Here is a 27550-nt window from a genome sequence, read left to right as displayed (position 1 = left end):
TATGAGAGAATACATTCCTTCGCATGCTTCTCCAAATCAGCAGCTGACTGGATTTGATATTTTTTTACAAAAGAAATGCCAGAGTTTGTAGTAAGTCTTTTAAAGCCTTATCTGTTGAGCTCGTGTGTGGCGAACCGCAGGGGTCATGCCTGTCACCCACATTGTTTAACATTTTTATCAAGCCTTTATTTGAGTTGTTGGACGGCAAGAATGTATTATACACAAACTCCGCCGACAACACACAAATACTTTTACAGATAACAGGTGATTATGCTGTTGAACTGCCAGAATTAATGATATTTTGTATACTGTTCAATGTTGGATGGTTCATAAAGGTATAGCCCTTACCGAAACCAAAACAATACTCTTGTTGGTAGGGACCAGTCAAAGGCTAGCCAAGGTGTCCAGTTACTATTGCTGGCTGTAAAATTTGGTATTTTGCCGAAAGTCAAGACCCTTGGCGTTTATTTGGATTCCACTTTATTGATGGAGGCCCATGTGAATGCTATTGCCTCCTCTTCTGCATATCATCTTATTCTTTATGCTTCGGATGCAAATTGTGCAACCCTTGTCAAGACATTAATTGGTTCTCAAATTAACTATGGGGGAAGTTTGCGAGTGGGCGCAGCACAGAAGGTCATGTCCAAACTACAAGTGATTCAGAACCACTGTCACCGTTTTATTAAACGGCACACCCCAACCAGGGACTCCTTCCCCGACAACGAATGTGGCGTACAATAAAGCGCGTTTTCTTTTAACATACCACTGATTCTTTTTTTTTTTAGGCCTCCAACCCGTCTCGCACCCAACCTCCACAAACACTCCATGTCATAATGGACTAGGAACCAGGCAGGTGTGTATCAATTAGATATTTATCAATGTATTATTTAATGAAAAAGGAAAATAGTGCACAGCAGCCAGCACAGTTGTGGCAACACAAATGCAATATCCTATCTAGAGCGACGAAGTGGAAATTGGCTTTTACGCTCACTTTTGTTATAATGACAAACAGGAAAATACAATCAGGTTGAAATGTACGGTTACACTCACTTTTGTTTTAATGACAAAACAGGAAAATACCATCATGTTGAAAGTGATATAGCCACAGTTTTAGCACTCCCCCCTGCAACACTCACCCCCAAACATCAATTAAACTTGATTCCTTTGAATGGAAGGCAGTGGCAAGGAGTAGGACTAGAGAGAGAAAATCGGATTTGGGGTAAAGCCCACCTCCCCAGATGGAAAGCCAGCAAAGAAAGTGAAAACCCGTTTTTGGAGCAAAATGGCAGAATGACATTTTTATTCTTACTCACAACTGCTAGGGCACAGAATAGAAGGACATTGGGATTACTTACACTTAAGAGATAGGGAATGTTTAGGGAATACTAATCAGCACACCAGGGCAAAAATAGAAATGAAAAGGAAACTTGGTTTTGGGAGAAAGCAAACGCAAAGGGAAAATACAGTGGCAAATGGAAATTCATTTACACTGGCTTTACAATGACAGGCAGCTCAGAGAAGGGGTTAAGCTCACAATAGGAAAATCGGTTTTCAATGACAAGGACAGAGGCACATACAGGTAGACTTCTTGGCAAAAGGGATTGCTCACAATGGAACAACGGTTTGGGTTTTAATAGGACAGATGCAACTAGGAATGTGTTGGGTAATGCACACAATACACAGACAAAGTTGGTTTTCAGTTACAAGGAGACACATACTTATGAGGCAACACTTTAATGACTATAATAATTAAATACAACACCAGGGACAAGATGGTTGGTTTCAAATGGCAACGGTCTTGCACCGTGAATTTCAAATAGGGAAATTAATTGAAATACTAAGGATTTACAAAGACCAGTGAGAGTTTTTTTTAAAGGAGATATGTGAATATACACAGGCTAATAATAGATTCTTATTTGGGAAGGTGACTGAATTACACTGGCAATGTGGGGTTTTGAATGGGGGTTTCAATTGGGTTTTCAATGGGAAAATGTTGGATGCAATGCTACAAAAATGAAGGGCTTATGCAATTTAGGGCTGGGGTATATGCTACTTACAAAGCAAGCCTTGGCTTAGGATTCAGGACCGCCAGCTGAATCTCAAGACACTCTGGACAGCTAGGGCAAGGGGTCTGGTCACTGCACTCTCAAAGAGAGTAAGGTTCAGCCGCCTTCTCTCCGTTCTCCTTCTCGGTCCCCCCGGATTTTTGTCCGTCTCTCTGACCTAGTACAGACCCCCTTATATAGCACAAATGACATCACTAACTTTACAATCTAGAGGGAGTATCCTCTACTTACGTTTCTCTCTGTCTCTCCGCCCGCAGTCATGATTGGTTCAAGAGAAGAGAGCACCATCTGTCTTTTTGCATTTATTACCGTTCTTTGTTCTCATGACCACTTTTTGGCAAAAAGCATTTATGTCTCATAACTTCATACTTATACTAGCCCCAGCCATATGAAATAGATATGCAGTTTCAGTTACTCATAGGGAATTCGGTAAGCCGATCGCCAACTCCGTATGAGGTAGCATGGCCCATTGGCACTTTTTTGTCATTTTCATAAAATGTATAGCTGTTATGACTCTGCAAATGATCCAGCATGTTCCTAATTTAATTTTCCATCTTTTCATCAACTGTCATGTTTGTCACCTGTTCAGATCAGCCAGAAACTAGTCTTGACTGGCCATTTCAGACCCCAAAGTCAGAGGGAAATTCAATTAGTCTCTTTAAAATTGCCTGGAATTAATTGAAAAAATTGCATAAAACGAAATTTATTCTTATTCTGATTGCTGCAAAAATGCCTAAAATGAAATCAATCTTTTAATGTAACTAGGGAGTGTCTTGTTCCACCTGGGAGAGGGCCGCTTTATCCCCCACAAACATCTGTATCCCTGGGCTCAGCCTGTAACCAGAGTTTTGTATAGGTCTCTTTGAAGCTCACACCTCCTGGTCAAGCTCTAGCCACACTTTGCCTCCTTTGAAATCTTTGGGCTCCTGCCTTCAAGTCTGCAGAGCAGAGAATTATGATGCCCTCTCCAGCATCACATGTTATGGCAGGATGGTTATAGGATACGTGTGATATTTAGCGGCAAGTGGGGCTTTGTCATTTGCCTCAGCTCAAACTTTTTTTTCTGGCAGTAAGTGCCTCTGCAATGGAGACTGTAGTTTTGTGGGTCGGAACATAATGTTCATTGGCTCTGGTCAACCCCCCACATCATATTTACTTGACATTTTCTGCGTGAGCAGTGCTATCTTTTCACTGTTTTTCTTTCCACACGTGTGCAGGCTTTTTGCTTCTAATGTTTAAATCCTGTCTTGCAGGTCACAGCATTCTAAGTCCTCCTTAATTGAATTCATATTTGCTGTTAGTCCATTGATAATGATGGGTAGGCCCCCTTTTTCCAAATTCTTTAATTTGACATGAACATAAAGAAAAAGCCAAGGTGTTTTACATTTGCAGTCTTTAAAGGGCTGCTGTTCATGTGAGAGGGAAATTGAAAGCCATTTTTCTTTATCATGTTGAGATTCTTGCCCCTCGTGTGAAATAACAGTAAAGCAGGTCTGTTTTTGGTTGCAGTGTATAACTTCTTGTCATTCAGGGGAAATAAAAGCAAAAAAGGCTGTTTTTGGTGGCAGTGTTTAAATGCTGCTGTTCAGGTAAGTGGCTTCTGTCTAGGGCCTTTAAATGCACCCCACACTACACTTAAAGGATTGCGGTGCATCTTAAACCTGCAGAGCACTACATTGGCTCCCAGTTAAAGAGCGCTTACAGTTCATGATCCTGACGATTGCCCAAAAATGCCTGTTTGGGAAAGGTCCTGCCTATCTCAAACAGAGAATGCCAATAAAACAATGCAGCTGTGGGCTGGCCTACATGGCAGCTTGGGGTCAGGAATCGTCTCAGTGCTGGTTGGCGGGTCTGAAGCACTGGCCAAGGCGTCTCGGACGACATTAGCGACTGCGGCGTGACAACAGTCATCTGTGCAGTTGGTTGCAGCTTATGGGGCTCAACTGGCTCGAAAATGTCCTTTAAGGCGGACCCTGGTTGATGCTTGTCGATGCACTCCTCCTAGCTTCTTCACTGGGCTTGTGTCGTCCTTTAAGGCGGGTGGCCCAAAGTTGAGGAGAGTTTTGCAGGCATCAGCTCTGTGCGGAGTTTGGTTCAGAGACTCTCTGGCTCTTCCCACCTAATAAGCTTGCTTCAAGAGCCTAGCAGGGCATGCTGTGTTCTGGCTGGGTACCAGTTCTGGAGCTTCTGGATGGTCCTCTGGATTCAGTATCTCTCTCTGTTCCCTGGGAGATGTTTAGGGGAGGGGATATTGCTTCCCTCTTGGAGGTCCTGGCCTTCCTTCACTGGCAGAAGATGTAAGGCGGACTATACCTTCAGCCAGTATCCAATGTTGAGTTCTTCTTGCTACTCCTTGCAAAGTTTTCAGATGATCTGCCAAAAGAGGGGCTCAACCCTCTTTTAAAGCCAAATGGGCTCCAGCGATTTGTGCTAAGCCTATTTTAACGTACCAATTCTGGGTCCCCACAACAATCACCTGTATGCTTGAGGTTATAACCAGAGTGCAACAGAAAAGGGAAAGGGGTGAAAACATGCAACACTAAGTCTCACCCATCTTCCTGTCTGTTGTGGACCAAAGGGTCTCTCTGGTTAATTGAGCTCTCTGTGGTTCCTGGTTAAAGCGGCAGGTCTCCCTTCAAGCTGCAGCGGGACCTGACTTTTGGTCTCCGCCAACCTACATGCTGGTACCTTCTGAATGGGGTCTCACTACGGGGATGACTACTGTAAATACATAGTTCCAGACATGACAGGTCACTGCCCTTGAAACTGAGAGGCAGGAGCTGGCTTCAGGTTGACGAAGTGCATGTCACAGGTTGTTGGGGTTTTCTTGTCCTTTGTTAGTCCTGCAACCAGGCCGCCTGTGGGCCTGTTTGAGTTAACCCTGATTAGTATGCAAGGCTGCCACCAGCAGCTAATAAAGGAAAGGGCGGATTCATGGAACCTTTGTTAGTTAATTAGGCTGGCCATGGCAGGAGGAAGGTTTTGCTCTCCTGCTTCTCAGCTGCATCGATGTACTCTTGGCTGTCATATTCCAACTAAATGTGTCTGGGGGGATGTACACAAGTCTAGGCGTATGTTGTGCATTGAGCATAGGAAAATGTGTGCGGATTAGCCCCAGACATTTTCCGGAGGTTGATCTACCATCATTCAATTTCATTTAAAATTTCAAAACAGCCCAGGCTACCACAAACCCACTGTGCAGATGGTCAAATTCCTCACATGCACAATGTCCTAACAGCAGGGAAGCAAACAAGACAGAGAGTGGTGGCATGACAAGGACCATGTGGTGGACACGGGGTCCTGCAAACACTGCTGATACCGCTTTACCAATACGGAACAAGCCGATAACTGAAAGACTGGAGTGCCTGCAACTACAGCAACATGGAGAAAGAGACATAAAGGAAACAGTAGAAGCCAGCCTGATAAAGACGACCAGGAGATAATCGAGACCCCAGTGACATTATCCCCACCAGCCAAAGGTAAAGGGGAAGATGGGAGACCCAGAAGGAGGACCAGGAATCGTTATTGGAATGTTCATATTCGTCCCAGTACAGATAAAGCGATTATAATATTAAACTCCAGGGAAGCAGATATACATTGTTATTGAAATGCCCATACACGTCCCATTGAAGGAGAAGAGTATGACATATTGATGTCTAGAAAAGTGAATGAGAAACATTATTGTAATGTTTATACTTGTCCTAATACAGTTAAAGAGACTAACATTAAAAGCTAGTGAAGCAAATAAGAATCATTATTGGAATGCTCATACTCTTCCTAGTAAAGGGGAATAGTATATTACTTTGATATCTAGACAAGTGAATGAAAATTGTTACTAGAACACTCATACTTGTCTCAGTGAGAGAGAGGGAAATATCCTGTTAATGCCCAGAAGAGGGAATGAGAATCAGTATTGGAATGTTCCTACTCAGATCAATCAGAAAGAAGAGTAACCAAGAACCAGAGGAAGTATCAAAGGTGAGACTTGTCAACAATGTAAAGAGAAACAGTATCATTGATAAACAAAGTCATCAAGAGAACAAGAAAATTACAGAAATCTATAACGAAAGAGAGGAGAGAGGAAAGCTCAAGAAATTACTGAATGAACTCTGTGAATTGATAAACTGAGTCTCCAGAGACTTGTAGTGGAGCAGGTGGACACGTAATCCCTGTCTCCCAGACCCTCACCTCCATCATACTGGAACAGAAAGAGAAGAGCCCTATGTGGGACACCTGGTATCATACCAATACCGTATCAAGTGTATGAGAGATGATATGCACTCAGACAACAGTATCGAATGTACCCCTACACTGAAAGGGTGGAAGGATGTCTGCACACGGTTGGACATCATAGAGATATAAGTGAAATCTGACAAGAGCAGAGTGATGTCATAGAGCAAAGTTACTGAGATTCACTGAAATGATGTGCAAATACTCAAAGACTAAAGATGTAACTGAAGTAACAAGAGAAATGTCATTGAATACAAATAAATTATATATGCAAAGAAGATAAAGTAACCTGCCAACTAATAAGGGTATATACACAGAAACACAAGGTAGAGGAGACATATAGAAGCTTGCTGCAGAGGAAAACATAACATGGCTAGAGCGGCCATGATGGAAAGATGGACGCCAGACTTGCATTGAAACCAATCAAGCTACCTTGGAGACAAATCAGGGCTGCAGGGTTAGGAGACTCTGGAAAAACAGCGTTGTGTGAGGAATAAATAGGAGTCTACTGGCCTGAGATCAAGGATGCTACTTAGGGGGTCAAAAGGATAAGCCATATACGTAAGACATATTTCTGTTAGATTAAGCAAAGAAGAGAACCTCTGCAAGAGCCAAGTAGTGGATACTTAAAGATGCTGAAAACCCATGCACGATGGAGTGAGCAAGTCTCCAGAGGCCAAGTAGGGTAATGACACCCAGCTCAATTGAATCAAATAGAAGTAAATAGATGGTCGAGATGGACACATTTGTTCTCTTCTCACACGTGATTCAGGAGTCGAAAACAAGGGCTATTCATTATATCCAAGCAAAGATAATGGTGTGCCTCCCCTCCCTTGAATGTCCCTGAACAGAGAACTGCCATTGAGGTCAACTACAAAGGAGAAGACTTGGCTTGGGGCCTGACCGATTAGAGATGATGGACTAATTGGGAAAGTGGGAAGTAGTCTGACATTACTGTCTGCACCCGAGTTTTGTCTTGCTTACACCCTGCTAACAAGCTGAAAGTCCAAGGTTTGGAAAGCATGCCACCCAATCAGAGGGTCTGTGTAGCAGCATACAACATAATGTTGCAAAGACCAACCGCTGCCATTTGTTCAGCAATAATCAGTATTATACATATTTAGAGGTGCTTGAAGGCGTGCCCACCAGACATGGGGCAGCCAATGAAGTTATTAACCTTTTATACACAATATAGGTACATTTGTTCCCTTAACCAAACCCTCCCTTCAATAGGTTTTACAGTTTGCCACTTAGGATGACATCATAGATGATGCTTATCGAGGTATAAAACCTTTGCATAATCACATTTGGTTGTGAGTGCGTGAATTACAGCTAGTTGCGTAATTGAGTGTGTGAAAGACGCTTCAAGGTGCTAGAGCACAGACTATTTAAGGATAACTTATTGCACTGACGTTTGCAAGGATCAAAAATACCAGGAGAAAGGAGTCATTCTCCTGTTCTTAGTCATTAGGTTAGTGTTAGGGTCAGATAGAGTTAGTTTGGATGGTGGACAGATTCCTTTGTTAAGACTTTAACTGATGACTGACAAGTACCTTCGTTTTTTTAGGTAGGGACGCCGTACTGAACTGGGTGACTTCCAGCCCTTTAAGATGAGTAGCACTACCCTGGAGATGGATGGGGGATGTAGACTTTATTGATACATCAATAATCGAAACGACTCAGGTAGTTGGCAGAAAGGATATCTGTTTTAATATCAGTTATCTAAAACGGGGAGTACAAGGGACATCCATGGACGTCTCAGTGCAAATCTCTCAATGCATTACAAAAACAGCAGTCTTTCATAACAAAAAATCGTCATTGATGACTTTAACCTCCGTATTACTAACGTCATCCTACGTGGCAAACTACAAAATCCTATTGAAGAAAGTGATTGGGTCTAAGGGAAAGTCTAAGTATACGTGCTATACTAGTATGGGACAGTGAGTGAAAGTGATTGGTTTCTTAACATCAGGTGGGGAAACGAATCCCTCCCTTCAAAATGGCTATTATGAATGTCACTAAATACACAATGTCCCATTGGCTACACAAACTATAGGACCATTAATTACATGGTCCCCTATAATTGGTTGACACTCTAACCTTCGTCAGTACTTTTCCACCTACGTCTGGCAACACCAGATTGGCCCTCCAGGTGCTGGTGAGCTCGTCTAAAACAGAGCTTCCCACCAATTAGCATATCCATCCATAATCACCTCAGTTGTTTGCTGGCAATTAAGACTTTGAACTTGTCCTTGAGACTGTTCTTAGCCCGGAAGAATTCAGTTAGTAAAGGCATGCTCTGCCCTCATGCGTAGGTGTGACCATCTCATCCATCCAACTTCATCTGTCCACGTGACTGTAGACCATGAGTTCAAGCCTTTAGTGTATTAAAATACTATTTTCTAATAGACCTCTGATGCCTTCCTTGTTTTGTTCATGCCTTCGGAACAGCAGCCTGTTCTTTCACATGATTTTGTATCCAATGTCAGCTCACCCCAGCCTGATAAGACCTTGGCTTCTTGGCTCATCCAACCTCGCCTTTCTGCGTTTCACTCTTAATTCATTTGTTTGCTTACTGCGACACACTGGAAATGAGGCCTTCCTTTTTTAGTCCAATTCTGCTATAACACGTAGTGGAAACATCCATCCTTTACTCTTTATGCATATATGTATATATTGGCGAATGCCGCAATCTATTAACTATAAAGCAAGCCTCAAGAATACTTCGTCTGCTAGCGTTTCTCTGCATCTGTACACGTGTAAAACAGCTTGATATCTTCATCATTTCTTGGCATAAGCTTCTTCACCTTAGTCCCAAGATGTCACTTACCCTTGATTCTTTCTCAGTGCCTTATAGAATATCTTAATTCTCTTATCTCTGCATCTCTTCTATGTATGTCAGCTCGACTGTGCATGACGTCACCATTCATCTTGGTCATTCATTTGCTCTGCTTCTTCCGGGATTTCATTCAAATGGCCATCATACTTTCTCGTATGCAGGTATGGTTTTCCCAATGGGAACCTTGTTTCCAGAATTCTCTTTGGTACCGGTATTATTAGTGGTACCACACGTGTCTCACACTCTGGCTACCAACATATAGGCAATATGGGTGACGTTGTTGAGGTGGGGTACTTGGCTCCTTCTCTACTGTACAATATAGGGAAAGAAAGGCCTTTACCATTTTCTTTAATAAAGAAACCTGTGAAATGAATGAAATGAGTCTACATCCTTCTTCTGACCCGCCACAAGGCTCAGAATCGAGGCCACTCAATTCCACAGCAAAGCAAGTCTGACACTTTTCAGGTCTCTCCCATCCACAGCTTGGTGCTAGAAATCCTTGAAGTTGATCATAAACTGGACTTTCTAGAAAATGTTCTTTGTCTACTGCTGAGACTGAAAATGTTTTCAAAGTGTGGCATTGAGTGAGACACAAAGAGTTGATGAAGCAATGACTATATTCCAAATAGTTCTTGAGCAGGATAAAACAAAGAGATATTCGCAAAATGGCTCTTAGCCAAATCCAACACTAGAAAATGTTCAAGATGATCATGGTATATCACTAGTTCAAAATAATGATTTCTAGTGTGTCCTAGACACAAAACATGCATATTTCTAGTCACCAGTTCTCCAATCTCCAGAAGGATTACAAATACGTATGATTCAAGCTGTTTGACAGACACCACATATTCAAGATTCTTCTCTTTGGCCTTTCAGACTTCACTAAGTGTCTATTTCTGCCTGAGGCAACCTATCAAAAATATGTTTTATGCATGTCTAACAGTATGTGGAGGTAGGTTTATTTGTTCATCTTCTAAGACTGAGGCAGAAAAGGTGGTTTGAAGTGTGTCCATCAGTTTTACAACATGGGATTTTACACCAATCTCTAGAAGTTGCCCATTATTTTATTGCACATGGTTTAAGATTTGATTCATAACCCCTACTGCTGGATGCTGAGAAGACCCATGTCTTGCCTGAGGTAAGACTGCAAAGTCTACTAACCATGATCAAATTTCTTCATAGAGAGCAGGTGATCATAATGTGCAAGATGATGCTGGGACCTCTCTACTCTTGTGTATCTCTGATAACTTTCTGCAAACTGCTTCTGAGGATTCATCAAGGCCTGCTGGATGTCCTGTGGCATCCATTCATCCAGGATTGGAAGGACAAAATCAGTATAACTGTTAAAATGGACCAGCACTGACCTTATTTTTCCCTTTAGGTATGACTATTTATTAATTGTTTCGGATGCCCTAATTTTTGCGTTCATCTTTCATGTTAATTATTTGTAAATCTATAAAGGGACCAATATTGGAGACATATGTTTTACTTACCTGTAGGTGTAACTCTCCATTATTGGTGTATTTATGTATCAACAGAAGTCCTCTATTCTTCACTAGGAGACTTTCTTAGTATGGTATTTCAGAATCTGAAGAGAGACTCTGAGGGTGTAGATTACCTTAGCAGCACTGGTTGGTCAGGGCAAGGCTACCGCATCCCTGCTTGGGCTACTAAGCTGTTGTCCACTTATTTACAGGCAAAACCATTTAGCATTGAATAAAATGCCATTTTTCTTTGTGTTTATTTTAGATTATCATAGGATTCCAATCGGGTAGCTAAGAATATTTGAATACTCTGCTGTGATACCCCAAATCCCTATTTCCTTGGACATGTGTTTTTCTGATTTGTCTTTTTTTCCTCCTACTCACCCTTCCTATTGAAGTGTTCCCTTTTTTCTTTTCCACACATCAGTCTACTCTTTAGCCTCGGTGAGGCAAAAATGTGCCTATAGGTAGGCCACTATAATAATGATGATGATCATGTGCATGGTAAATAAGACTATTAACGTAACAGGTAAGTATCTAATTGTTCTCTTACCTATCTTCCTCCTGCCACCAGAGGAACAGTGGTCTACAGATGTTGTTATACAAGGATATTAACCTATACATCAATGTATTTGTGAAATGTCCATGTTATTGCCTGAAATATTTCCAATGCAGTGATAATGTTTGCTTGGTTCTCCCCAGCCTGGAATGATGGGAAGATCCGTGGGTTCACCCCAGAGAGTGGGCGGCTGATGTATGCAATTGAAAATGCCCACAGCATGGGAGTCACAGCCATCACAACCACCAGCGACTGTAAGAGGGTCATCAGCGGAGGTGGAGAGGGGCAGGTGTGTGTAACTGACACCTTTTTCAAGTAGTGAACATAATAATAATATTAACTTGAATATCAAATAGCAAGTACTGCCTGTGATTAAATGACTACTGCTCTGCAGAAGAACAGGGACGAGTAGTGGTTGAAACTCACACTCAGCCCCAACCTGTTATTAAATCATCAGTGATCTCAATCATACACGTGAAACAGGCACAGGATCACGTGGGCCAAGGGCAGGCTACTCTCTCCAAAAGGGATGTGAGCTAGCACAGAAGCATCCAAACAAAAGTAGTACTGTCATACCAAAATATATTCATGTACAATCAAGGTTCTATAGAAGAAATAGGATTCTTTAATAAAACAAAAAATACTATTAAAAAACACTGATAACCAACCTCTATTAAGGAAGAGGCAGAGGGCCTGAACATGAGTTGGGCGGTATCCCGGCTGGGATACTGCCCAACTTTATTAGCGTTAGCGCCCACCCGTCCGGCGGAATAACCTCAGAATCACAGTATAGGCGCTAACTGTAAGTCCCCATTCCCCATTGAGTCCATTGGACCAAGTGGGGAATTTTTGGAGCAATTACAGCACAGTAATACCGCCGGCTGTAATTGGACTGAAAATGGGAATTTTCTCACTGTGTTTACCCCCAGCTTTTAGCTGGAGGTAAACACACCAGATGTGTGATAGGACCAGCCCTTAAATGCGGCAGTAACACTGTTACCGCTGCATTTAAGGGCTTACACCCAACTCGTGATCAGGCCCAGAGTATGCTGACTTTTGGACAAAAGGCATTTATTTTTGCACCAATGTTCAAGTAATAAGTATATGTCTTTCGGAAAGATGAAGAGTGGGGTTTTAAATGCCACTGGTCCCTTTAAAACCAGGCCATGAAGATACTATAGATACCTTTCAGTCTTGTTTATTGCTCTCAACAGGTAAATCCTGGAGACTGGGAGCTTTTTGAGGTGGCGATTTGGCGTTGGGTTGGGAGGCGAGTCAACTGAGTCCAACATGCTTTGCAGTTTATCTATCTGCAATGGCACTTGGCACAAAGAAACCTGGAGAAGCCAGGCAATGTCCTGGTCAACGTAGCTCACAAGCGGTTTGAGGCGGGAACCAGAGCCCAGAGCTGTTCCTTTTAGCCACAGCTGCTGTGAGAGCTAGTTCAGGGTCTTAAAGAATGAGGTGAGTCCTTCTTTTGCCCTTCCAAGCAAGGAAGGTTGCCAGAGAACAATTGCATGAGCTGCCACACCCAGTGGGCAGTGTCCTGTTATCAGTATTCAGGCAGGAGAAGTTCTTTTTTCAGCAGCAGGTCACCCCAAATTGTCCTCTGGTATGCTTAAAGGGGGGGCCTTGCTCCCTCCTTGCAGTCTTTATCTTCCCCTGTCTGGTAGAAATGTTTGAGCCGGCTGTACTCCAATAATGTTCCAGGTGATAACCACTTCTTCTGATGTCCAAAGATGATTTAACTTAAGGGGTAGGGTTCACCCGCTTAGATAGTAAAATTGCCACAGCGGATTGGGCCACTTCATGCCTTTTGTAAAGGTCCATTCCTGGATGCTGTGACGAGTATTTTCCTGGTGAGGTCAGTCTCGGATCGATTTCCATGCAGGAAGTGGGGCAGGGGCATAGGAAATGAGTGGCCTAAGAAATAACAAGATGGTAGAACACTCTCTTGCCTGGTCTGCTTTATTCCCCCCTCTCCCTTACCTGCCTACAACCAATAGTCTTCAGTAATTAACTCCCTTGTGTGACCATTCCATCGTTCTGGCTGGACTCACCTTTGATGCACCGATTACCAGCTAACCCTCAAGGGTATATTCTGTCCTTCCGGGAAGGTGGTGTGTCTTTCTATAGAGAATAAAGGGGAGCGTCTGGGGCTTTCACAAATGTTTGTTTTGGGTTAATTTCAGTACCAGATGGCTGATACACAAAACACCCTGACAGGGAAATGAGTCACTTGAAAATAGGGTTGATAATCAAATGACATCCCAAGGGTTTTGGCCAGTAAAATTGTATATTTCCTTAGACCACCATAACAAACCACTTACTGTTGGTATTTATGTATTAATCAAACTGCCACCATGCCCACGGGCTGTGCAATTCTATTGAAAATTGCATGTTTATTTTCAAAGAGATTCCGTTTTTTCTTGCAAAAAAGGATAATGTGAAATTTAGAATAACTTTTGTTATTCTGAATGTCTCCTTCAATTTGTAAACCGTTATCTAATGGGCTTACTAATTTTAGTGAGCAAGTCAGCTGAGGCACTTTCTAAAAGCCCCATTGCATGCTACATGCCAAATACTGATGTTTAGAAGCAAGTATTCTGAGGGTGACTTATATGTAGATGTGTAGATGTTCCATTATACTCAAATTGGCTAGCAGGCCCATCTGTGTACACACCCACCAACACCATTTTGTAAAACAGCGCACTGCCTGAAAGTCAAACTGTTTAGCAGATCTAACTTTCATGTCAGAATCTATTTACTATGGCTCCTAAAATCTAAACAAAATGTCGGCAAGTCCACTTAGCTGATGGGAATACGTCACAATGCCACAATCTCGTGGCCTCCTATTGCATGTAATAACTATTGTTGGATTACTCCTTCTCAATAATTCACTTTTTATTATCTTTGGAAGGATGAAATACATTTTAATCATGCAGCCAAACTACAACTGTAAAACCTAAGGGATCAGTGTTAGGCTTAGGGGCACCTACTTCCGAACATAGGAAAACTGTCATCCCCCTTACTTGACCTTTCTACTGCCACCTGCTACTCTGTCAAAGAAACCACGGTGTGCCACAGAAGATGCACCTTATCAGAGGCTCTGGGGAAGGTGACAGCTTTATCTCTATAATCAATTGGGGTGGCACAGATTGATATGGTAGAATCCCTGGCAAGCTGGGTAAAAACAAGAGGAGGACTAACAGAACGTGTCAGCTTTCCAATCCACAATTGAAAGCAAAGAATGGCTGAGCCATCTTGAATCCAACATTACGACATGTTGATAGCACAACGAATCTGCCATCAAAAGACTACACCCAGCATCTTTTCAGCATTGCTCAAATTTGGCAAAAAGTACCAAAACTAAGGTTCTCTATACTTGGAAAAAATCGCTCTCAGAAGCTGACAGAGATTTATATAATTGTCACGTTATATAAAAAAGCAGTGATTGCTGCCAACAGAGCTCATTTTGATGACCGGATCGCCAAAGCTCAGTCCAAACCTAAGGAGCAGTTTAAAGTGTTTAAAGAGTTGGAAACAACCATGAATACTATGCAGGATCCCATTGTTAAAGACACCAAATGGTGCAACTAAATACAGGAGGCTATGAATGCTAAACTTACCAGAAATACCAGAGGCATTGTCGGATCCAGAGCTATTCTATCGCTAAGGGGCTTCAAGGACACGGCCACTCCCGTTAAATGCTGGAAAGATGAAGAACTCTTCTCATTTAAGTCCATCACAGAGGCCGACCTTACAGTGATAATTCAAAATCTCAAACCATCTAACTGTAAGGGTGATGTATGCCCGGCACTCACAATAAAAGCCTGCGCCTTTTCGCTTATTCCTACTCTCTGCAAGTTTGTCAATGCATCCTTTAGGGACAATGCTGTGCCTACATGCATAAAACACTCCTGGGTGACTCCACTATTAAAACAAACAGACCTCTCTCCTGACGATCCACTGAATTACTGCCCTATCTCCAACTCACCATTCTTGCTTATAATTCTCGATAGAGTTGCGTATACTCAACTACTAACTCATCTGATAGCTACTGACATCTTAAATAAGAGACAATCTGGTTTCCGGGAAAAGCACGCACTGAGTCTGCCCTGCTGGATTTAAAATCTAGGCTTCTTCGCCATATGGATCAAGGCAGCCCCAGCATGCTGATGCTGTTGGACCTCTCTGCCGCCTTCGACCTGGCCGGCTTCTCAGCTCCAGAGGCCGCATGGGTTGCCTCTTTTCTGAAAGATCGCCAATGGCGAGTGAGCAGCAACATGGCAGAAGCTAACCCCATGGATCTGACACAGGGAGTCCCGCATGGAGCCTGTCATTCACCAATTTTCTTTTACAACATCTTTACGGTTCCCTTCCTTGACTTTCTGGACAGTAATGACATAGAATTCATTAACTATGCTGACGATACCCAGTGTATCATTCGCATCACGGGTGTCTTCTCGGTTGATGAAACTAAAATCAACTGGATCTATTCGCTCATCCAAAGTTGGATGTGTGCTAATGGATTGGCCCTCAACACCAACAAGACAGAACTCATGCTTGTGGGCACTGACCCACAAATTCGCAAACTGGAAGACTTATACTCCCAGTTTGTGATAGATAACTGTGCCATAAAGGTCAAGAAAAAAGTTAAGACTCTGGGGATTTATTTGGACTGTAACTTGAACATGAAAGCGCTGGTCAGTAGTCTGGTGTCCTCATCTTGGTATTATATCAAACCACTTTCTCATGCACACCCCTTGCTCTCTCAAGCTAGTAGAGAAACGCTGGCTCGAGCACTGATTAGCTCTAGGATAGACTACTGCAGAAGTCTCCGGATCAGTCTCCCAAAATGTCAAGTGAATAAATTGCAGGTAGTGCAGAATAACGCTGTCAGGGTCGTTATGGATAAAAAGAGATCAGACCATATCTCTCTGTCAAGAAGGGAGCTTCATTGGCTACCTATCAAGGAACGTATTCTCTTTCGCCTCTTGTCCATTTCCTTCAACTGTCTGAAAAATTCTGGTCCTTCTTACCTTTAATGAGGAACTCAGGCCTAAAACCAGCAACTACAGCCTCAGATCTAATGATCTCTCTCAGCTAACCGTTCCAAATTGCAGATTATCTCAGACCAAGGTTGGAGCCTTCTACTCTGTGGCCCCCACTGCCTGGAACAACCTTCCTCTGAAATGGAGACCTGAAAGCTCAAACAGAGTGTTCAGAAAAGGACTTAAAACTTATCTATTCAATTAATATCATCTCAGTCCGAGATCATGTCTTCCTGCACTATCTTTACCTTCTGTGACCTTTTCTTGTGGATGCTTTATTTGTTTCTGTATTTGTCAGCACCCTTAAGCCTTAGGGTCAGTGGATCTGCACTATATAAATCTTAAATAAATAAACAATCACAAATGCTACTCCTTTGGGTATAGGGCATGTTCTGGGCTAATCCAGATTAAATCACAGTCTTCTTCAAAATATCCAGTCTTTATGCCAAGACTTTCAGACCCCTTCAGAGAGACATGTGAATGCTTCTTGCAAATTACTGTTTCCTGTTCTTCATGTAATTTATCAGCAATCTCCACCGACCCTTACTGACTCTCTCTCGATATAGCAACTCTATCTTCCTTACCAGTTAAAGCTCTGTCCTATGGAAGTGTGAAATGGGAACCAAAGCCTTTCTATTCAGTCCTAACCCTAGTATTTCTTTCTGTTTCTTTGCTTCTGGGGGAATTCCGGTTTCTCTTAGTATGCAACCTTGCACTGTGATATGGTGCCTTGTGGTTCCCAGCAAGCCTCCTGGTCTCCCAACCCTCCTCTGGTTGCTCACTGGTCTCGCTCGGCTGCTTTTGGGTCTCTCACCACGTTCGGGTACCTCCTTCCACGTCCGAGCTCTGCGGGGGCTTTGCAACGGCTTCCTGGTTTCGGACACCGTGTTCCAGGCAGACCACGCTCTCCGGCTCTTTCGACCAGCTGGAATTTCGTCTTCCTGCTTCCAGACACGGCCTGACCATGGCAGAGCCCTGGGGAACATTTCAGCCAACGGGTAAGCGTACCTTCCTTGACAGCTTGTTCAGCTTCTGACCGTAGGCTCTGCAGCTCCCGGTTCCTCCAGGGAGGATCTCTCTCTCTGTTTGAATTTCTCTCTTGTATTTCAGCTGTGCCTTGGCCAATAGGATGTCTATAAAGACTAGACAGCTCAGTATGGTTTATGGAGGGTCTCTCTATGCCTCTGCACTTCTTCCTCATCACAGTACTGATCTTGGGGATTCCCATTGAATTTGTTGGCCTCTACCTTTTCTCAGTAAATAAGGGATATAAATCCGTTGAGGAGTCCTCACTCTTCCTTGTACCATTTCTTCCTACCTTAGTGGTTTTGAGGAAACAGATAGGAACACTAGGAATGGACCTGTAGGGGGTTGCTGAGGAAGGTGTAGCGAAGGTTGCCCTTGGGAATACCGTGTTATCCCCAGGTCGTCACTAATCCCATATGGGGGTTCCCTCCCAATGAGATCCACCCGCTGAGTACCACCCCAAGGGGGACTTTCAGGTAACGGCCTCACCTCCCTGGCCTCATGGGAAGCGGCACTCCCTAAGGGAGAAGTGACAACATTCAGGGATTCGTCACAGGTGTGAAAGTCAAACAGTAGCAATACAAACAGCGAAGTATAACAGTCCAAAATAAATATACTTTCAATAAATGCACCACATGCAACAATAACTAAAAAGAAAACATTACAAAACCCCTGTAGAAAGAACACAGAACATGCAGGACAGCTAGATGCAGCACTTTGGGTAATGAGATGGGGGAGAAAAGGCAATAAAACCAGAATGTTCTTAATTTGAAAAAGGAATTAAAGTCTCCTAGCCAGTCTCTAGAGCCCAAAATTGACCAAGGGTAGTTATCAGGCAATAATACCTCTGCTGTGTCTTGGCTCGACAGCAGCAAAACAGGCTTCCCGATGCTCTTTGGTGATTCGATATGGTCCAAAAGGCAGCAGTACCGGTAGTGCAGAGACAAGCAGATGTCAAGGCAGAGTTGAACGTAAGAATGCTGCAGTTCAAAGCATTACTCAAGCGATATGGATTGTGGAGACTAGCATGTTCGGTTTGATGGTCAAGTGTCGACGGTAGACAGGCTGAGATCAGGATGCACAAATCAAACCGGTTCTATGCGGTGCTTCAAGGACACAGTTCAGGAAGAACACTAGGATCGGTTCAATCATTGCTTTGATAGGTGATGAAAAGGCTGTAGGTTCAAACAGAGGTTCAAAGAAAGGCAGTTGCCAAAGGCAGCTCTTGGAAGGTCCTGTTGGTTTGAACAGGGTTTAACAGGCTCAAATCACAGTTTGCAGCGGTTCGACAATGGCAATGCTGGAATCCTGGCTGTCTTGGCTCTCAGGTGCTGTGAGTGGTAAGAGAAGTTCTTGATCATGGGCTCCATATAACAGGGGAGGCTGGCACACACCTTCAGGGGTCCTTCAGCAGAGTGAGGCCCTGGGCAGCAGTGTGGCTGGCAGAGGTGCAGGTCTTGCTCCAGCAGCAGGTCACCCCCAATGTGCCCTAGGGATGGTTAGGGGAGAGAGAGCGTGCCTCTGCCTTAGACTACCTGTCCTCACCATACAACTGGAGGACTTTGGAAAAGACTGCTCTCCCAACAGGGTGCAACAGAATCTTCAAGAGTTGTAGTTCAGACGTGAATCAAAGACCCTTCTTTCAAAGGCAAACCTCTACAGGTGATTGGTCAGAAGCAGCCTGCTTTAAGGGTCCAATCTCTGTCCTTGGAACAAGTGGACTTTGCCTTCTGACATCACACCCAACTTGCTTTGTGCTACAGGAAGTGGAGGGGACAGGAAGGAAAGCTAGAGGCAGAGAGAAACAAGATGGTAGAACCTTCCGTCAGCTGTAAGGAGCTCCCTCGGTATACACTAACATCACCCCTTCTTTTCTCAATAGAATCAAAGGACCTTTTAGTAAGCCAGACCTTGGAATGAATGGGTGTGCCCTTTGGCTCCTGATCCCAGGACAGCTTCCTGTGGAGTAGCTGTTCCTTCCCTCACAAAGAAACAGAGAGGAAACCCCCAGGGATATAGTCTTGCTGGCAGCAGCAAAGACAGCCTGCCTGGGGGAATACACATAACCCTTCCACATATGAGGTGGGCTCACAGGGCTGACATATGTGTGATATGAAATTGATGTGGCGTGGATAAATGAGAGATGCTAGCTACCATACCTCAAACTCAGGTATTGCTTAGATTTACAGTTTAATGTATATATTTATTGGAACCAGCATGCATATCTTAAATGCAACCCCTGCACTGACTTTGGCTGTCAACTGCAGCTGTCAAGATGGCACCTGTTACCTGAACCTGCTCTGTGTGTGGTAATTACTGTGGTAATTAACGCTACATTTACTGCTTCACCAAACTATGAGTTTGGCCTTGAAGTGGAGGATTTACCTTCTGCAAAATGCTGTTATTTGCTTTGGCATTTTGCTGGAGGTGAGTCCTCTATTTTAATGTCAAAAATTGGCTGAATGACTGCAGCAGAATCACTGTGAGCAGTAATTTGTAATAATGGGGGTTTATATTGCTTTGCCAACACTTGTAACCCTGTGGTAAATCCAATGGACAGAGAGGTGGTGATGGTAACTGATTTAGTTGGTAAGAATTACTGCCAAACTTGGAATTAAACCCTATGATATGATATGATATGGCATTTGTAACGCGCCTATACACAAGTGTTTCAAGGCGCGACGAGGCAGGGAGGGGGGAACAAGGGGAAGACAGACAACGATCCTACTAGGCCAGGTGTCATTCAGACCGCGCAAGTGCAGGAGAAGGGGGAAGGGAAAAAGTGCAAGGGGAAGGGGGGGGGAGTGCAGTACAAATAAGTAGAATAGAAATAAAATAATAAATAAATAGGGCCAGCTGGTGGCAAGTGCAAGGTAAGTGCAGACAAGTGCTGGGGGGAGGGGGGCTGTAGTGATACAGAGACAGTCCCGCAGTGCAGGGGTTGCCAGGGAGGCAGTGCAAGTGAAGAGTGACTGGGCCCAGGACCGAGGTCGGTGAGAGTGGCCCAGTTGCAGAATCAGTGCAGTTTTGGTGAAGAATTTAGCAGGGGAGAGGGAGAGAGAAAGCAGAAGTGAAGAGGAAGGTTTTGAGGTGCTTCCGGAACCGGAGATGGTTCTCCTCAAGTTTCAGGGAGGCAGGAAGGCTGTTCCAGAGGGAGGCCCCTGCCGCGGAGAGAGATCTACCCCAGCTCGTTGCTTCGAGAAGCGGCTGACCCTGAGGGAGTTGGAGACGGATGAGCGTAGGGCTCGGGAAGGAAGATATTTAGGAAGAGAGAGTTGAAGGTATTCATTCTGAGTCAGCCGGTCTGGTAAAAAGGGACTATTCATGGATACTGGCACTTTACCGGATCTGCCGACTCTGGGTTTGCTGGTGGGGCACCTGGCTTACCTCCAGCAAACAGCTAAGCAAAAATAGTCGTCATTACCGGCACCAGCATTGCTGGTGCCGGTAATGACGGCAAATCCCCTCATGCAGACTTATTGGACCCCATGAATTGGGATGTACACCGTCACTCCGCCGGACTGAGTGCTGGAAACGGCATGCACATTTGCTGTTACCCTGGCAGGTCTACAACCAGGATACCGGCAAAGGTAGGATGAGGCTTATATGTCCATTAATCTGTTGCACTCTCATTACAAATCTGGCTCCACTCCTAACTCCAACCAAGCCTGCAATAACATCACAACAGCCTGCATCAAATACGAGGCTATGGCAAACAAAGTTCTATCCTACCTGCCTCAAAAACTCAATATCTAGCTAGTGTGACAAGGTCTCCTGCCTGGCTCTGGTAATGGTTTGGTAAGGTGACCGCTCGAATACTGCACGCAGAAGAAGGTGGAGGTCCAAGTGCTTAAAGATGCTTAACCTAATAAACAGAGGTCTGAGCATAGATATACATTTTCTAACACAGTATGGTCAACTTGGAATCCCTGGCCTATCGCAAATCACATCACATCAAAAAAGTCAGAAGACAACCATCCAATACCACCTTTTGCCAGCACCTGCTGGACATTACTGTTCAGAACCTCCAAAAGGTAAGGAAACAGGATGTTGACAACGGATGTCTTGGGTGTCTAAGCTCAAATGGGTGGCACCCATTATTGAGCATGAGGCACCCTGAGATAACAGCGGACATTGCACCATTGAAAAATGCTAACATATTTTGTATGTGCCATATTATATGTCATCGAGGTAGAGGTAATGAAGATTGAGGGATTTTGAGGTACCATTGCACATGTCACCATTTAACCTTGTGATAAATGTGTTGTGGTCACTTTGTATACCAGCCAGTGAACCTACGCAGCTATACTGAAATCACTGTCTGGCTCTACATAGAAGCTGCAAAACGCATTTTACGACTCTGGGAGGCAAATGTAAAGAACACCATGATTCCCAACGGTGTGTTTTTAAATCTTTCACTTGAGTATGTTTCTAAAAGTACATAATCATTTTTTAACTTATTGGCGCCCACTTTAAGATTGCCTGCACCTAATATCAAGAATATACTGCATGCAAAAGTAGCTGAAAATAAGATTTCCTTGATGCATCTTCCAGCATGGCCAGAAATGTGAACTGTTTTCTGTGGATACTGTTATGTGTGCACCCTGCTTTACGTGTAAGGTGCCTGCAGATAAGGCAGCCAACACATGGGCTGCATTTCGTGCATATTATTATTTTGCCAAGTGAAATTTAAACTGAGAATTCTCCTTCTCTGCTAAGGGAATGAACTGCCTATTGTGTGTTTCTTTAATATTGATTTCCCACTGCATCATCTGATGGAGAAGTCTATGGGACTTCGGAAATGTATGCATTTCTCCACCTTTCTTTGCTCTGCATGGGTGTAGATGGACTGTCGTCTCTTTTTACCTTTGCTGGGCTTTGCCTGTCAATCTAATGTATAACTGCACACATGTCTTGCAGGTTCGTATGTGGGAAATCGGCAAACAGGGCCAGCGGCTGGTGGAGTCCATGAAGGAGCACAAGTCCTCTGTGTCATGCATCAAAGTGAAAAGCAACAACAAGGAGTGCCTGACAGCGAGCTCTGATGGGACCTGCATTATTTGGGACCTTGTGTAAGAAGCTCTTTGGCCTTACTCCGGGAGTTGGGGCACTGATGTTAGAAACTGCATGCAGTGGGGGCACCGGACACCCTGCCTGGTGATACATCAAGGTTGCATGTGAATCTATATGCAAGATGAAAACGCTGGCGAGAAACATTACTTAGATCCTCTGTAACCTATGTTGCTCTACAAGTAAATGCGCCCAGTTACCCCAGGGTTCGGTTGCGCTATACAAATAAACTAAAGTAAACTAGATGTGGCAATACTTTTGTATTTACATGCTTAGAAAAGTCCCTAGATATGAGTCTTCACCAAATCTTGTGGGATACTTCAAGTGCTGGGGAAAAAAACAAATGCTGGAACTTTGAAAAAATACTCACTTGCAAAACTTGTTAATCAACATTATAATTAAGACTTGCGGTTTTATCGTATTTATTTATCTGTAATTTCCGTCTTTATCCATATTTATTTTTCGTTCATTTTATCTGTATTTATCCACATTAATTTGTGATATGAAAAGATAATTTGCAACCAGTATTGACCGGAGATATATATTTTGTCATCAAGTACAGGAACTTTAAAATAATTTTTCTCTGAACTTATGCACTCTCCAAGTGGCCAGTCTGCACTGCCGTTGGCCAGCAGTGCTTGATTGACAGCATGGGGAACCAAACAGAAAGACATGCTTTTCTGTTTTTTTTTTCAATTTTTACAGATACACACAGATAGTATTTATGTGTGCAAATCAGTAAAAAGGGGAAATGGGGAGCCTTCATTTTAATCCTTCGTACATTATTATGTTTGGAAGAGTTTCTTACAATAGCAACCAGGGAAATCCTATTCAGCATATCACTGACATCTCAACCACCACTCAGCAATGGCTATAACACACAAGGGTGAAAAGAGGAACCAAATTTGCTGTGATCCAATCACAAATAGCTAATCTATCTCTGTCCCTAAAGGAAGTACTGCGCTGTCCCTTAGCCTCAGTCGTGCTTTGCATAGGACCTGTTTTTAGGCCTAACATGGCATTGCAACCTGGCTAAAGCCTGGTGACATTGTAGACAGCTGACATCCTGACTCCAGCAGCCCTCTGCAAATGAGACTGCTGGTCTCACAGCTCCTTGTAGAGGTATCCCATTGAGACCCCTAATTGTCACTGCAATTAAAGACACCAGTCCTTAGGCAAATGGGGGCAGCCCCATCCTCCCTCCCCACTATTTAGTGTCCCTGTCACTGACACCTACATACAGAATGTATCTTTTTGTATTAGGGGGAGAGAAATGCAGAGCAGCGTATCTGTCTGCAGAGGCCCTTGTTAGGTGGGAGACGATGATAGCAGCGGATAGGTAGGAGTTGGGGTGTAGTGCAGGGGAGTGAGTTGAGTGAAGGGTGGTGGAACACAGCCACTATTTATCAGTGTGTATAGCTGATAGTCTCCCCTTTTAATGGGGAGTCCCTCCTTCAGCCAAGATATCGCTGTTTTACAATGTACCACAGAAAATGTCTCTTACCCCCGATTTCTGTCATCCTTTCCTCCTTTCCCTACATATGCTTATTCCATCCTTATCAGCTACCCAGCAAGTCTTTCTGGTGGCTGCAGGTGAAGTTAATTCAGTTCGTAGGGGCATAAAGGACATACCATTTCATAAAAACTCCCAAACTAACCACAATGCCGGAAAATGGATTGCCATTTGCCATCCATAGCAGACATGTGGCTTGCTCTAAATGCCTTTAGCAACTAAGGTTTTCCCTAACCGTTAATCCTGAATGTAGGAGATGTTGTTATAATTGCTTGCCCACAACTAATTTCAATAGTTTTTTCCAGGCGTTTTGTAAGGAATCAGATGATCCTGGCAAATACCTTATTCCGATGTGTCTGCTACCACCCGGAAGAGTTCCAGATCATCACTAGTGGAACAGATCGAAAGGTAAGGCAGGCGATGTGGGTGGGTGGTCGGCTCCTGTGGCATGCACAGCAGATTGGAAAGAAAGTCGAATGAAAAAGCAATTAAACCATCCTTCTAGCCCACTACTGCATTTCGTAGAAAACGAGTATAAATATATTTTTATTTAACAATGTTATTATGTTTGTTAAAATCTATATTTTTCTCTCTAAACTATTAATACAAGTAAATGACAATCTGTACTTTTTGCTTGAAAAGTACACTGTCTTCAGATCAGACAGAAACACTGGTAAAGTTCTTCATTGGGGCATGGTACTGCTGGTGGACTGCTGCTGATGAGCTTGACATAATGATATCAGAGGAAGTGGAAGGACAGCCTCGTGCAAATATCCATTGCTGCATATTTATCATCAGCGCATCATTGTTCGCTAGTGCTGATGTTGGCTTGAATTTAGTGATCGAAACTTGAAGGTACTAAACGAAACTGGTGGCAAAGAAAAGAGCATGTCCTCATATTGTTATCAGATGTTATGCGCTTCTTTATTAATATTTGTCAATGTTCTTTTGGACGTGGTCTGACATCATCTGTGTTGCTGGACATGCTAAATCTGGAACTCCTGGTACCTTGAACTCAAGCATCACACATTATGCCGGGGCCACAAAATCTCCAACTTGTTTATTCTAATGCATCCCGCACTTGCATGTACTTTATGCCTTGAAATTGGGGCTAAACTTGAGGCACCTTGCTGGTGACATCTCGTCTAGACCACTTCCTCTGAGTCTGGTAACCTTGCTGTTATTGGTTGGGAAAAGGAGTTGCTTAGAAGGTCCTCTGGGGACAAGAAATGGTAAAAAAAACATGTGTAATCCCATTATTACTTTTTTTTATTTTTTATTTTTTTTAGTAAAAGAAGGCCTTGTGATCATGACACAAGAGTCTCACTGTCAAGCAGCACACCTTCCCGCCACTAAAAACCTCTGCGCCTAATGATCCCTCCCACATTCACTGCTTTTGTGTGTCCTCTAGATTGGCTATTGGGAGGTGTTTGATGGTTCGCCAATCAGGGAACTTGAAGGATCTATGTCCGGCTCGGTCAACGGGATGGATATTTCATCGGAGGGGGATCATTTTGTTACAGGTAAGAATGGAGTGAATAATGTGAGTTCAATGTGAAAAAAAAACTCATAACCTTCCCTGCTGTGTTCTGATATGAAATAAATATGACAGTGATGTTTCACAGATTACAGGATATGTGTGGCTAATGCGCGTGTGCCCTTTCTGAAGCCTTAAGCTTACATTTTTCAGGATTTTAACAATACAATACAGTACAATATGGGAGCTGGCACCAACAACACTACATCAGGGAGCCTGATTCTCTATCAAATGATGTGTCTCATGTTCATAACTTCTTGAGCAGTTCCTTGTAGTTGGGAAGGATTTTATCAACTATCTTTAGAAAATATTCATGGTGGTTATGAGCATTAGGAAGATGCAGAGAATTCGAAGTACATTTAAGAAACTGTCTTGACTCCCATGTCCTCACTCAGACTCCTTCTCAATGTACTGGGAACTGTGCTCCCGCACCCAAATAGACCATAAACTCGTTTACAAAATAGTTTTAAAATAGATTTGTATTCCTGATTGATTGCAAGCTTACCGCCATGTCCTAGAGCCCTCCAATACGTAGTTAAGCTTTCACCAATATTCCAACCTTATATTCCTGTTTCTTCCACCCATCAGTCCAGTTGAGGAATCACTGTTCTCCATCCCCCTGATTTTTGTGAGTTTTTGTTATGGGTAGTTCCGTTTTCTGTTTTACCGAAGCTTCCAAAATAAAACAGTTTACGTGTTCTTGTTAGTGCTACATCCTCTGCTTCAGCCTCTCCATCCATCTTTGAAACCGAATATGGTTCTCTCTTCCCTGACACAAACACCCTTCAAACCTACCCCTGCATTAACCCTGTTTAGCCTACAAGGCTCTAAACAGTGCGGATTGCCCTTGTGTGCTCGCTTTGTGGTATCCTTCAAGCGCTATATTGCTACCACCTGTCTCATTTTTGGGTGGACAGGGACTGTCACGAAGACGAAGGCAAACCACAACAAGATAAGTAAGTTAACATTTTAGCAGGTAGGCCTTTATTTTATAGTTCACAACAAAAGGTTGTTGATCAGGCAGTTGATTCTACTCAAAGGTTAAAAACAAGGATAAGAAACAAACAACCTTAAGGGTACATCTGCCTAGCCACCTTCTATTGTGGGATTCCTTGAGTTACTGGTTTACCTGGTGGCTTAATAGAAAAAGAAGGTCCCTTCCAGGTTCCCTTCCCTTGGTAATGATGTGTCCTGGGCTTAAAGAAGTTGGAAGACTCCCACGGTCCTTCGTAAATAAGATCCCCGGGTTAGCTCTCCTTCAGGTGACAGAGATTGAAGCAAATGTCTCAATAATTTCAGTGCTCGGTTCTTCATCTGGCGCCATGAAGATAAAGCCCAACACAGTCTTTGTCTACAATAGTCCGTCTTTTCGGGTCTCGCCACAGTATCACTCACAATCTCATGGGCACACCTCAGCTTGGTTGGATAGTGTCCTGGTTCTCGGCGGACTTCTCCCTGTTGACACAGATTGGGTAGCATCTAACAAGATTGAATAGCATCTAACAGATGAATTAAACAGTCCCACTGAAATTCTGGTACAGGAAGGGCCACAGCACCTTCCAGAGGTGAGGTCAGCTCGAAGGGTGCTAGGAGGGTCTCTAAAAGCATGGCCAGACACTATGCTGTTTTCCTGCCTACAGGCCTGATCCTATTACCCAAGTCCGTCGCATTTTCCTCCTCCCATCTCTGATGCCAGCTCATACCTGCGGACCTGTCTCTTGGTTTCCAATCTTGACACTCAGTTATGTGTCGGCTGACCTCTGTGTTCGGGCATAAGCTTGCTCCTCCACCCACTTCCCTCATATCGTATCTTATTATTTCACTTTTTCTTGCCTTGTACTTCCAAGCAATTTATGATCTAATTTCTTCCTTTCTGTCTCCTTTTAACCTTGTCAGTCCTCCTCTTCTCTACCTGCAGTAATTTTCTTTCTTTCAATCTGTCTCCTAACTCACCGCTTTCTTTTTGCTTTTCCCTCTTCCAATGTATTGTCTCCTCTTAACTTTCTCTGTACTATCCAGACTTTCGTAATGTGCCCCCTCTCACCACTTCTACACTGGCAGGGTGGTGTTTTCACAAGATGTCCTCAGGAGCTGCTGAACCCCACAGTCCCTCTAAGGTTATATTACGGCTAAGCCCGAAACACCCCCAAGAGGAAGTGGGTAAAATAACTA

General features: G+C 43.5%; 1 protein-coding gene across 1 annotated transcript in view; it reads left to right on the top strand.

The window, feature by feature from the left end:
• CFAP52 (cilia and flagella associated protein 52) overlaps positions 1-27550 on the top strand; it is a 374850-nt gene that overhangs the window by 296507 nt on the left and 50793 nt on the right. The window contains exons 10-13 of the mRNA XM_069654573.1: positions 11322-11467; positions 22179-22330; positions 24147-24249; positions 25253-25364. Coding sequence (XP_069510674.1) covers positions 11322-11467; positions 22179-22330; positions 24147-24249; positions 25253-25364 — 513 coding nt within the window. The remainder of the gene's footprint in view (positions 1-11321; positions 11468-22178; positions 22331-24146; positions 24250-25252; positions 25365-27550) is intronic.

This window comes from Ambystoma mexicanum, chromosome 3q, assembly GCF_040938575.1.
Source record: "Ambystoma mexicanum isolate Mex_15411 chromosome 3q, UKY_AmexF1_1, whole genome shotgun sequence".
Lineage (NCBI taxonomy): Eukaryota > Metazoa > Chordata > Amphibia > Caudata > Ambystomatidae > Ambystoma > Ambystoma mexicanum.
This window is presented reverse-complemented; position numbering and strand designations above follow the sequence as displayed.